Here is a 12,891-nt window from a genome sequence, read left to right as displayed (position 1 = left end):
TAACAGGATACAGAGTGGCCTTGCTCTGTAAGTATGGAAGAGGTTCTGTCATTCAAATCAAAGGATCCCTCCTACACACCAGTTTGGTGATTATCTGCATGTGATAAATTTATCAGCACATGGCACTGTAGAAATGGTGTAGGGACCTAATGCAAGGACATCACGGGTTGAAATACAGGGTGCAGCTGATGGGACGGATTCTTAAAGGAAAGGTTTGTGAATTCCTACCAAAAATCAACGCTGACGTATCAAAAGATGGAGGTTACTGACTGAATGACAACAGATGCTTCCATGATCAGTAACAAAAACTGAGCACAGGACAGACAGTGGAAGGGGAGACGGAGCACATGCAACAGAATATTACACGGGACAGTCAGTGATTTTGTGTTAATGCATGCCGTTCTAAGCAGAGAAGCGACTGCAAGCGACTAATACTGTGGAAGACAAAAGATGTTGCTTCTACGTAATACCCATCAGCCTGTTGATCTGCCATGAAGAATGACTTAAGCACAAACTACATGTTGCATGGATGGGTTGGCCAGGATTGTCTGGACTTCCTTAAAGCGATACATAGGGATTTAGAGAGTTCAACCCATTGGTTAACCAAAGTATTATGTGATGACCAAAATAGCTCATGTGGGATGTGTTGAACGCCATGTTGTTGATACTTAGATTTTCAACTTTACATCTAAAAGCAGGGTAAATGATTTTGCAGCAAGGGTTGCATCACAACGACACCAAAAAGAGCCAGAAAATCCAAGAAAAGTATAAACACAACACAATATAAATGAATCAGCATCTCAGGTTTCAAAGGGACACCATTAATATTTATAAATACAAATCAAGTGGCCAGTAGGATGAAGATGATTTGCAGTTCAGCAGTGCCGATGCACTTGAGATAAATGTGGATTGGTGTCTGTTTTCACAACAAGAGATCTGAAGCGTGAATCAGAAAGTGTTACCGACACACAAGCTACCCTTCAGAACAGTACGAGACGCACCGAGCTGTTAAGTAACTACAACATAACTACCGTTTCACAATGTTAACCATGCATTACAACGTTAACCACAACCATTTCACAGTGTTAAACATACGTTGCAATGTTAACTGCGAATGCTTTACAACGCACAAACCTTCAGTATCAAGATACTATGCTGTCATTAAAGTGACATGCGAGTGCTTCTGCCCAAGCAGCAAAATATGATAATATTTAATATTCTATCTCATAACAGGGTGAGATCACATTGAGGCTGACAGCTACTTTCCTTGATTTGATGCTATTTTCAGCCCAAACTAGAGTGTAAAAACATTAAACCATAAGATCTGTGAAAGTCAAGAGGTTAAGAGGTTTGGAGTTTGGTGCATCCCACTTGAGAAGAATTTTGGATTCAGTCGCAACAAAAGGAGTAAACGACTACGACACCCCACTATCATCTTTAATACGCATCATCCATGATCTCACTTTTGACATAATGATAGTTGCTTACTGACACTCAACATTACTGACAATGAGGTGTCGGCATGCAGGATTGAAACCATTAACCTTCCAGGGACATGTTAGTCCCTATATTCTCCTCCCCAATGGCTATTTGAATGGCTCATTTTCTCAGGAACTTGATGTATTGCTTGAATCAAATAAGCTCACATTTATGCAATGGTCAGTTGTTTGTATTGTTCTACCACTGAGAGGGACTCGCCCCACCCCTCTCCCACACTAACATAAGCTCTCCCCATTGTGTTGTGGTATTGGTTTCTTTGCCTCGGTGGTTGTATCGTAAAAACACCTGCAGACTATAGACGCCTTCCTCCATTCTCTCCGTCTCTGTCTCAGTCTCTTTCTCCAGGATGAAAATGGCATGATGACGCAGGTGGCTCCAGCAAAGGATGACTCACTGAGCAGTTAGCACACGTGCACTTAACGCATGATTGCGCGCACACACACACACACACACACACACACACACACACACACACACACACACACACACACACACACACACACACACACACACACACACACACACACACACACACACACACACCTGTAGCTCCTAGGTTCTTGTTTATAATGTCTCCTCAATTTTAGTGAGGAATGTTGCTAATGCAAAAAGGGGACGCAGCAGCATGCTGAACATGTTTCCCCATATTATTATTGTGCAAGTGAAGAAACAGAACGAAGTGAAAGTAAACCAGGGAGAGGTGACCATATTTCATAGAGTGTCACACGTCTGATGACTACACCCGGCCAGTTCACTCATAAGGTCCTTCTCAGGATACCTTCTGTGCCTATGTGCTTTGTGCACTCCTCATGCACATCGTGCACATCGTCTGCAACCAGTGATGTGTCGTCCTGTGCAGTGGGTGCAGTGGACAATTGGTTGGTCTTGGACGCAGTTGAGAGAAAAAGTGCTCGGCTTCATGTATGCACAGACCAGCAATCTACGTAGCTACACACAGCCAGTTAGACTGTAAACAATGATATTTCAAATGTATGACATCATTCATGACTCAAAGCTAGGGTTGGTAATCTTCAAAAACAGTTTTTGTCGTAATTCTCTTTATTTCCTGACAGCAGTCAGTAAGTCAAATGCTCTGACAAAGATAGATATCTGGTATCTTTGATTGTCTGTAATAAGTCCAATCATTTCGTTCAGCCTGTATGAAGTGATTGGACGGGTTACCTGCCTGTCTACCTTCCTACATTCTGCCAATGCACTCATTGCTCGTCACCAGAGTCTTCCACAAGCTGCTATCTTGAAAGCTGTGAGTACTAACAATAACCATGTTTGCTTTTTACATTCATGTTGGTCATTGGAGGCCTGAAGGGACAAGAAAAGACTTGGCAACACTGGGTTGTGTTTTTCTTTTGGATAATTTAAAAAATCTAGCGTACTCTTGCAAGTATCTCAAGATAACCAACCCGAGCTTAAATTGTGGGGGTTTGTAGTGGCGCGTGCACGAGCATTTAGGCTGGTGCAAAAGGCATGTAGAAGTCATTTGTGTGTTTTACAGTGACATCATTAGGGCTAGCATTTAGTTTAGACTGCACGGCTGACACTGTGGCGAGCAACACGGTTTGTCAACATGCCTGTTCACCCTCTACACCTCGAACACTCCAGATACAAATCCAAGCCTTGAAACCTGCAGAAGTTTCTCCCATGACTCTGCAATTGTGGGCTGCATCAGTGAAGGGGAGGAGGCAGAGGACAGGGGAGCAGCGGACTCCTTTGTTAAGCGTGTGAGCTGAACCTCCTGCAGCGTCACACTGGCAAGACGGAAGAGTTGGTGGTTCACTTCAGCAGGCAGATTTCCATCCGGGGGGACAGAGGTAGACACTGTGCAGGACTACAAGTACCTGGGAGTTCACCTGGGCACCAAGCTACTTTTTGCAACACTTTCTGCAACACCATGCTGAGGACGTTCTACCAGTCTGTGGTAGCCAGTGCTACTCTCTAACAGAACCAACAAGCTAATCAGGAAGGCTGGCTCTGTCCAGGGAGTGGAGCTGGGTTCTTCAGTGTTAGAGAGGAGGATGCTGTGCATCATGGACAGTGACTCTCACCCTCTCCACGAGAGTCACAAAGGTCTCCACTTCATGTGCTGCTCACGCACCTTCAGCCTAAACTGTTACCGCCACAGGAAATCCAGTCAAACTCATCTGCCTCATGCAGAGAGACGTTTCAGCTGGGACTCTCTTTCTCTCTGGTTACAATCATTACAGCAGGTTTACGGGACGTAATGTGCAATATCATGGACATAATCAGGGACATTCTGAACCCTACACACTTACCTGTTCTTCAGATTTGATATTATACATACATACATATGTTACTCCCCATCCCTGTTACCCATATTTTTTGGCATTGTATATATTCTGGATTTATTTCATATTAGCACTTTATACTTGGACTTCTTCTGCAACTGCTGCACTTTCCCTGGGGATTGACATAAAGTTCTACCTTATCTTCTCACAGCTGCTGCTTCAATCAGTTTCATTTAGTAAAATGGGTCATCATTCCCCGCTGGGGTGTCCTTTGGAAAGTGTTGAAATATAGGGATGTGTAAATGACGATACTGGGGAAGTTAGACAAATGTATTTAACGTATATAAATTTAAATGAAAGTGTGAATGAAAATAAGTCGTTGAGTTCTGATTGAGTCTCTATGATACCGAAATCTGCTGTGGAAAAAGAGACACTTTACAAGTACAAGAGGAGCGGTAGGGCTAAGCTGCAAAGCCGCATCAGAGTTTATGGAAGCAACAACTTGTTTTTGACAAGGTAATGATCCCTCACTGGCATCCCATCCGCAAAAAAGCTTCTAATGTATGACGGGACGGTGTCTCTGTGTAGGTGAGTGTCTCTGGGTGCCATAAGGTGCAATAAAAGCAGAATGGTATTAGGAGCTGCCAGAACCAATTACCTAGGCCTCGTGACACTGCTGCTATCAAACTCATTTCATTTGATATGGTTTTAATGTTCAAGATAGACACTGACTGATGCTCCTCGTACGGCAAATAGATTTTAAGGGGCTTGTAAAAAACCAGGAACATGCATATATCGTTGGTATTAAAGTGCCATGTTCAGCTAATATTTACTGGCACGGTTTGGTTACTTTGAATCTTTATTTTCTCCTCACATGAAACAGATTTGTAAGAACATTTTAATGTTTTATCACAAGGTAAGAGCACAGTCTCTTGCTAGAAGACATGTTTGTGTTTTCTTGCTTTTGTTCATGAATGTATTAAAGGACCAGTGTGTAGGATTTTGGGGACTCTATTAGCAGAAATGGAATATAATATTCATAACCTTTCATGGTAGTTCTCCGACACACTTGGAAAGGGAGGAGTGAGCGCAGGTGTATTCAGTTGGTTGCAGTCTGCAGCCTCACCACGAGATGCCACTAAATCCTACACACTGTCCCTTTAAACCAGAGGTAGCCAACACGGTGCCCGCGGGCACCCTGTCGCCCGCAGGGACCACGTGAGTCGCCCGCGAGACATGTTCTAAAAATAGCACTAGTCACCATTGGAGCTCCGTCTAAAATTGTAGTTGCTGTTCTTTTTTTAATCAAAAACGTTTGCATTAGTGTAGATTTTAAAATGACAATATTTCTTGTCATAAGAGAGTTGGGTACCCGGAGGCGCACGGCGGACAGCCAGGACGAGGCCGTCGCACTAGGTTTTCAGGTTCCGAATCGCAGGCGCTTCCCGTTGGCGCCAGACGCGCGCCGCGAGCGCACCCCGTCGTCAGGTCTGCAAATCCTCGGAACAGGCCGCGGGGCAACAACTCATGGGTGGCGGGGGTAGAGGCGAGGCAACGCAATCCGACCGAAAAGGCCCATACTAGAGGTTTGAACGCGGACGCCCGAAGACGCTCGCGCGCCTCGGAGGGTTGGATCCCCCGCCAGGCTATAGACGAGACTGGTTACTAGTTTCTTCGTGGAGAAAAAAGGTACCGTTGGAAAAGCTGGTGTCGGTGACAACAGACGGTGATCCCGCGATGACGGGCCGGCATGCAGGCTTCATTGCGCAATGTAAAGGTGACCCAGACTTCCCAAAATTTCTACATTACCACTGGATCATTCATCAGCAGGCGCTATGTGCAAAAGTAACCGGCTTTAATCATGTGATGATACAAAAATATCAGATGTGATACCTCTGACTTTCAAATGTTGAAACAGATTAACAGAAATAAAAGTTGCATGTTTAAATATGTATGTGTAGCTATACCATCATTGTTGTGGAAATCATTCTTAATAATTATTGTGAGGAATAATTAACTGACATGTGATCAAACAGTCTCTTCACATATATTATTATTATTAAAAGGTGATCTGTGCAACTTTGTTATTCAGGAAGTTTGTATCAAATAAGTAGCCCTTCGTACTACTCGGTACCCTTGAAGTAGCTCTCAGTTTAAAAAAGGTTGGTGACCCCTGCTTTAAACTAAGGTTACACAGAATAATACCCACAGTCATATGAACAGTGATGCCGCTTTTAAGAAAGCTTTTGTTTGGTAATAATGTTCATAATGAAACAACTGATATTTACTTAGCTCTTCATGTGGCGTTAACAGGTATAATCAGCGAGGGTGTGGATGGTGCATGTGGTGAGTGTGTGTGTGAGAGTTGTGAGGGTGCAGATGGTAGGGACTCACTCTGGCCTTGGCGGCGGGGGTGGCGGGGTCTGATGCCTTGTTGTTCGGGGTGGAGGAGACCTGGAAAAGACAACAACACCCCACCTGGTCAATACAACCTCCAAGCAACCACACGCCAAAACACAAAGCAGTGGGAGAGCAGGTGGAGGGGCGCGGACAAGGGAACTGACGGGTTAGCAGCTGGACCAATCAGATTAATCATTACGGCCAATCAAAAGGGAGGCACGTGATTGTATGGAGAATAACAGCATGGATCAAAAAGATCAAATTCACTTGGCTAAATGTGTGGGTGTATGAATCATTACTACCACCAATTACACGTAAGTAGTAATTATGGGCCAATCAAATGGGAGGAAAATACATACACATACAAGTATGTGTAGAGCTGCCAATCAGATGCTCTCTTTCAAGTCGATAACGGCCAGTGGCAGTGAACGTGACAATGAATTACACGATACAGTTTGTGAGCTAGCCTCAAATATTCAGCACAAACAAAAGAGAGTCAGAATAATTACACGAGCAGAAAACAACACCAGACAAATGATTTCATTACTGGGGATGAAAAGGTTGTCAGACCACTAAGCTCCTGTTGAATGGGACATATTAAAATACATATCAGACAAACCAATATTAGTCTCACTGGAGACTGAGTGAGTCAGCGCCACTGATTGTGATGCATGGCGGCAACGCGTTTTGTGTGTGTGTGAAAGTGACTTTGCTCTGACAAAACTGACAAAAAGAGTGGGAGCCTGCGTTTGAAGAGGAAGGTACGACAAGGGACGGACCTGCTCCTGCAAAACACAGCACACCTGCCTGAAATAGAGTGAATGGTGCCCACAAATATATTACAGTTTGATGCCGACAACCAGAGACAAGATTTCCCTGTTGAGTGAAGGAAAACACGAGGTCAGGCCAATTTCACACAGACAATTAGGGGAGGCAACTGCGGCTCCTTCTCTGAACTGATCTCACTTTAACTGGCCCAGTGCGATCGTGTCTAATATATTTAGAATACATCCTTGTGTGATTTGGTGAATAGAAACTAACAGATGGAGGCAGCGGTAGACCAGCAGCTTTAGTGTTCTGTGAGGTAAAATGGCTGACAGCAAGTCAAAGAGGTGAAAATATTCTAAATACAGCATACACTTAAACTGCTATTGATTATTTTAGGTGTCCACAGCAGTACATCTCTTTGCTCCCGTGCTGGTGCTCCTGTCTGTTTCTACAAAGTCCATCTACTGTAGTAATACTTTACAAAAATGCAAAGTATCCCTTTAACTAGAAACGATTGTGTATGCAGGTTTACATACACATGATAAATAAATGTCTTTGTGATCATCACATTGTATCATCTCATTTATTTGACAAGGGTTTTGCCTGTTCAACTCCGCGAGGACACCGGCGTCCTCGATCCCCTCCCCTTCCGTTCCTACAGCTTGCTTGCGCAATCTACGTCACAAAACATGGCTGTGTTAGGTATCCCAGCATGCCCAAAATCCTCATCTTTGCAAAGAAATCATCGATTTTCTTTCATTTCTTATGGATATTTCACAAAAGGAGCCCAAACACACACCGTCCAAATTCGCCATAACCGCTGCAAGTCGGATCTTGCAGCATTTCAACGGAAAAAGACACATTACAGACCCGACAATGTGCTAGCGGATGTTACCATGGAGCTAGTGGCTTCAGAAAACGCTAGTCCTTATAGTACAAACCTTATCTCCCACTTCTATAAGCCGTCCACCAAAGTATAACCTTGCGTAACTGAGTTACTCGCATACTCGATCGTGCGCTCGGTCGCAGCCATTACGCACAGCAAGTCCGCTACTCACACACCATGTCTTTGACGATATATACATAGTTTTTGCAATTTGCAAAGGCTAAAAATAAAAGGAAAATAATATAATATCAAAATATAAAGGGAGAAACACCTTTAGTGTGTCAGAATATCATTTGGTTACCATGTGTCCATTTGGGTCTTCAAATATCCTTTTAGAGCTCCGCCTGGATCTCTTCATGGAAGAAACACTGTAGAATGGCCATACTTTGTCCAATCTTCTTCAAATTTGAGGCAGTTGTTCACTGATAGTGTAGTTACAGCCCTATACTGTCCTTTACCTGTACAGATACAGCCACGGGCAATTATTTATACTGAAAGATACTTTTTTATTTTATGCGGACAAAATCTTCAATTTTTACTGACTCCAAAGGCCCACTGCTCTGTTTCTGTATGACCTACAGGTTTTCTGACACTTTTGATGCATATAGTCAGAGTGGTTCAGAAGATCAGATGTACAAACCAACCTGATACAAGACATTTACTCAGGAACCGTGACCGTTTATTCCCTGTTTACTATTCATTAACTCTTCTTGTGTACATCTGCTTTTTTCCTACCTTTCCTCCACCGGGCTGGTACTTGATGTTGTCGATTGACCCGATCTTGGAGCGGACGTTCTTCAGGTCGGGTGTAGGAGCGTTGATGGGTCGGGGGCTTCGAGGAGCACGGGGCACCGGCGGCTTCTTCTCCATCGGGGTCTGCTTGGGCACGGGGGGCTTAGTGATGACGCGGCGGCGGTGAGAGGCTTCGCCATTAGTGGAGGCGGCAGGAGTGATGGTGGAGGCCGGGCGAGGACGAGCTGCAGGAAGAGAAGAGGAGCCTGTGGTCTTAGTATTGATCAACATATGCTTTAATGCAATGCAACACATCAATGAGCAGTGAAGTGGATATTTGTACAATGGGGCAGTAAGAATCCCACATTGTTCCTATAAAGATGCTGGAATCTCATTCACACTTCAGTTTGAAATAGATCACATCATTGGAGTGTTCTTTTTATTGGTCTCGTCAAACAGTCAAATTGAAAGAACTCCACTTGTGCTGCGAGATGTTCAAACAACACAAGGAAGAGAGAGCACATTTCCCCGAGTGACGCTCCACTCCATTGGCTCCAGTATCTTTGAGAACACAACTAAGGGCTTTAATGGTTTGTGACCGGCTTACATTGCAGAATCATTGTTGTTTTATAATCCTTCACGGGCACTCAGATCCTCCACTGCTGGGTTTGTAAATGCACACAGATACACACACAAGAAGATGGGCAGTGCACACTTATTTCAGCTATGCTATGCTGGAATATCCTTCCAAAAGATAATGGCTCTGAGAACATTTCTGATCAACAGCTGAAAACCAATATTTGATTATTATAATTTTTTTTTCATTTCATTCTTTCTTCATTCTTTCATTTGTATTACTCTTAATGGTTTTGTGTTTTACTTCTACTTCTTTCTAAGTTTTTTTATGGTTTCATTCTATTGTGAATTTGCCCTTGTTGAAAGGTGTGGCAATTATATATATTTTTTGTAAAGCACTTTGAGCCATATCTCTTGTACAAAAAGTGTATTTCTATTTTTATCATAAAGCTGGGCAGACACTGATTGAGCAAATTAAGTTTTTGCCAGCTCGCCTGTCATCTGATGTGCTGTTTGAGGACGGCTGCTGTTGATCTGTTATCAACTGTCGGGAGCCTGTTTTACTTCACACATTGTGGATAAAGCGGTAGTCTAAAGACTGCTGCAACATAAAACTACACTTGGCTGCAGAACAGACAGACCACATCGTCTGAATCTCTGTGACGTTTTCTTACTTTCCTACAGATAACGCTTTTTTCTTCTTTTCATCTCTTTTACATTGGGACCAGTCAATCGATCCGAACAACTCGTCCTCGTACCTAAACGTACAGTATATGTGTCTGTTGGAGAGACCCAGCGACAGGAGCACGCTGTGAAAAGGTCACTAATTACATGGTTAGGTTTAGGAAAAGATCAATAAACTACGTTTGTTATGCAACATAGGTTATGTACGTAACCATTTCACTTCGTAAAATAAGTTAAATAAGCTAGTAAGTTAAGTATGTTACGCACTCAGCAACACACTGTACAGAGTGTGTTTTTAAGGGGAAGATGGTCTGGATCCGTATGTGTGAACAGTCACAGGTTCTGTCTGCCCAGCTTTGAGCTGCTTGAAGCAGCTTTGACTCTACCATGAACACATTTCTATCTACAATCTTTATTTTATTCTTGTGACATTTAGAAATTGTATTCCTGAACTCTCTTTCTTCTGGTTTTCTTACCTGTAGTCTTGGGTTTCTTGTTCTCTCCCGTCTTGTTGTCAGTCTTGTCATTCTTGTTTGCTGTAAGCAGGAAACACAGCGCAGTGACACATGACACTGGCACTCTTTACCAAATACCTACACACTCCACAATCTACTATATCAGGATCTAAAGTAGTTCTCACGTAGCTACACTGCAACCTGGGTTGACTAAAAATGTACTTACCAGGTGTATCACCCTTACAGTTTACTCACTTATCAGCAGACAGACAAAGCTCGAGATTAACTGGTGAAGAAACGAACATTACGCAGCGAAAGAGCCAGATGTTTTTCTAAGGACCAAAACAGAGTCTACTATTCTGTGGTGGTCGAACACACAATTCCAAATGAATGCTATACATTTGTAACAAATGTATGAATGTATTCTTAGTTTCATTAATAGATTATTTAAATGCACGCTGCAGGTGTCGATGGCTGACAATCCAAAGTCTTGCCTTGTCAAGGTTTCCTGCCCAACTAAATCCTTTGGCTCACATAGTAGTTGTCAACTGATCAACTGTACTGACTTGAAGATTGTGTTGCTTGCAGTCTGAGCGATAAAGGAGCGACAGCTTGTCCATCATGTTAATGAGGTTGTGCTGTAGGTAACGTGGCCGTTACGTGGCAGGCGCATTATGGAACCTGACTAAACTGCTGCCACCGGGGCAACGGCCACGCAGGTAACAGAGTTCACTCATGCAGCACAAATGAAAGCGGGTGAACGAATCACATTCCCTGAGGGTGCTGAGCTGAAGTGCATAAAAGGCAGGGGGGCCTGTTTGACTAGCATAGCTCTGACTGAGTCACAGCTTCCTCTCTCGGAGAGGTGAGAAACTGCTTGTGATGTGCAGATAAAAATACCAGTCTGGTGTCTTCAAAAGCCAGCACTAGAATCCCATAAAGCGTAACATACGCTAGCATTTCAGTTATCCCCTTTGCCTGGAGCGGTGCCAGTTCACACTGTGAGTCATTTTTACAACTGCCGTAGAGAGTTCAGGGCCCGTTGGAGAGGTCACTTTGCACTTTCAACCCGATGAACTAGCCAAAGCAGAGGGCAGATACTGTCTGTGACAACAGCGTTCATATCACACAGTCAGACACTGGCTGTAATAGAGATGATGAAGCTCTGCACGTACCAGCAGTTTTACTTGCAGGCGTCGCAGAGGAGCCGTTCTTGCGGGGCGTGGACGCGACCTTTGGCACAGGTGGGCGTTTCTCATTTTCAGGAGTCTGGAAATCACAACGGACGACACAACAGTTAGTGAGCGAGAGTCCGTCCATGTGTCTGTGTGAGTACTGTGTGCACGAAGGCCATGTTATCCTATTTTCCGCTGTAATGAGAGGTCAATCTTGCAACCATGGCAGAAGCAGAGAACAGGAAGGCGAAGAGGAGAAAGAAGGATCTATAAGTTCTTCTTCTTCTTCTTCTTCTTCTTATTCTTATTATTATTATTATTAATAATAATAATAATAATAATAATAATAATAAAGATAATCTGAAAGTCAACATTATGAATGAACTATTTGGTAGCCTCCAGCCCTAGTTTTGGATCTTTCACAGTAACGGATATCAAAGATATGATTGTGTAATAATGTTAAACGGAACATTTTGCTGTGTGTGAAGCACAAACATACTTTTGAAAGAAATATTTGAAACATTATATATATATATGTATATGTGTGTGTGTATATATATATATATATATATATATATATATAGGAAAGCTTAAAGGTTGGACCATTTCAAGGCTCCAGCGCTCCCTGGCCATCGGGAAGCCTGTTGAAGAGCTTGAGTAACCACCATTGGACGATATGAAAATAGAAACAATCCTCCAACCCTAATACAGTCACTGCAGTAAAGACATCTGGGACAGTGGCATGGTCACTCATATCAGAGGTCACACAGGTCACATAAGAGCTTCTAAAGCCACAGTAGGCAAGAGATTAATGTTAAGAATAAACATGTAGATCAAAAGTCTAAATCAAAAGGAACTAAAGCCCTCCTGTCCTAGAGTTTAAAATGGTTCAACAGGGGGACGCTTTACCCTACCTTTGTGGAAACCCCTGGTTCTCTCCTGATCTAAGAGCTGATTGGTTTCGATATTGGATTAAAAACATTACATGTTATAGAAAACGGCCATTTGGAGAGATTTTGATTTTTTTTTTCTGATTTATCACTGTGAAGTCTTGTTTTTTTTACAGAATAAGGTCCACTTTTATCAGACAGAGTGGCTGAATACATCCAGCTTACATTCATGATGGTTCTCGTAGACTGCAGGTCTAGCCTCCAATATGCCTGATTTTATTATTGAGGTATCAAGTGCTACACAACTTTTAGCACACAGGATGTGAGGATTCTGGAAATAACATCTGTACAGACGCCGAGGTCTGATGGTCAGATTATCTGACAGATCACTAATTAACAATAGTCTTGTGCCTTGTGTATTCCGACTATTGAGTCATGATTTCTTTAGTTTTAGAGGAACAGGTCCAGCAGCTGATTTATGTACTGCGCTATACTAATATGATGGCTGCATTACATGAGAATTCTAGCCCATCAACATGATCACATGTATACAATAATTGT

The 12,891-nt window shown here is 43.0% G+C and overlaps 1 protein-coding gene across 4 annotated transcripts in view; it reads right to left on the bottom strand.

Annotated features, from left to right (window-relative positions):
* LOC116399804 (microtubule-associated protein 4-like) overlaps nucleotides 1-12,891 on the bottom strand; it is a 110,738-nt gene that overhangs the window by 6,559 nt on the left and 91,288 nt on the right. For all 4 annotated transcript variants that reach the window (XM_031877218.1, XM_031877219.1, XM_031877220.1 and 1 more), the window contains 4 exons: nucleotides 11,441-11,534; nucleotides 10,287-10,346; nucleotides 8,554-8,795; nucleotides 6,159-6,218 (listed from right to left, as the gene is read on the bottom strand). In XM_031877218.1, the coding sequence (XP_031733078.1) occupies nucleotides 6,159-6,218; nucleotides 8,554-8,795; nucleotides 10,287-10,346; nucleotides 11,441-11,534 (456 nt within the window). The remainder of the gene's footprint in view (nucleotides 1-6,158; nucleotides 6,219-8,553; nucleotides 8,796-10,286; nucleotides 10,347-11,440; nucleotides 11,535-12,891) is intronic.

The sequence above is a fragment of the Anarrhichthys ocellatus genome, unplaced genomic scaffold, assembly GCF_004355925.1.
Source record: "Anarrhichthys ocellatus isolate YVR2014 unplaced genomic scaffold, GSC_Weel_1.0 scaffold129, whole genome shotgun sequence".
NCBI classification, from domain to species: domain Eukaryota; kingdom Metazoa; phylum Chordata; class Actinopteri; order Perciformes; family Anarhichadidae; genus Anarrhichthys; species Anarrhichthys ocellatus.
Note: the sequence above shows the minus strand (reverse complement) of the source record. Positions and strands in the feature narration are given on the sequence as shown.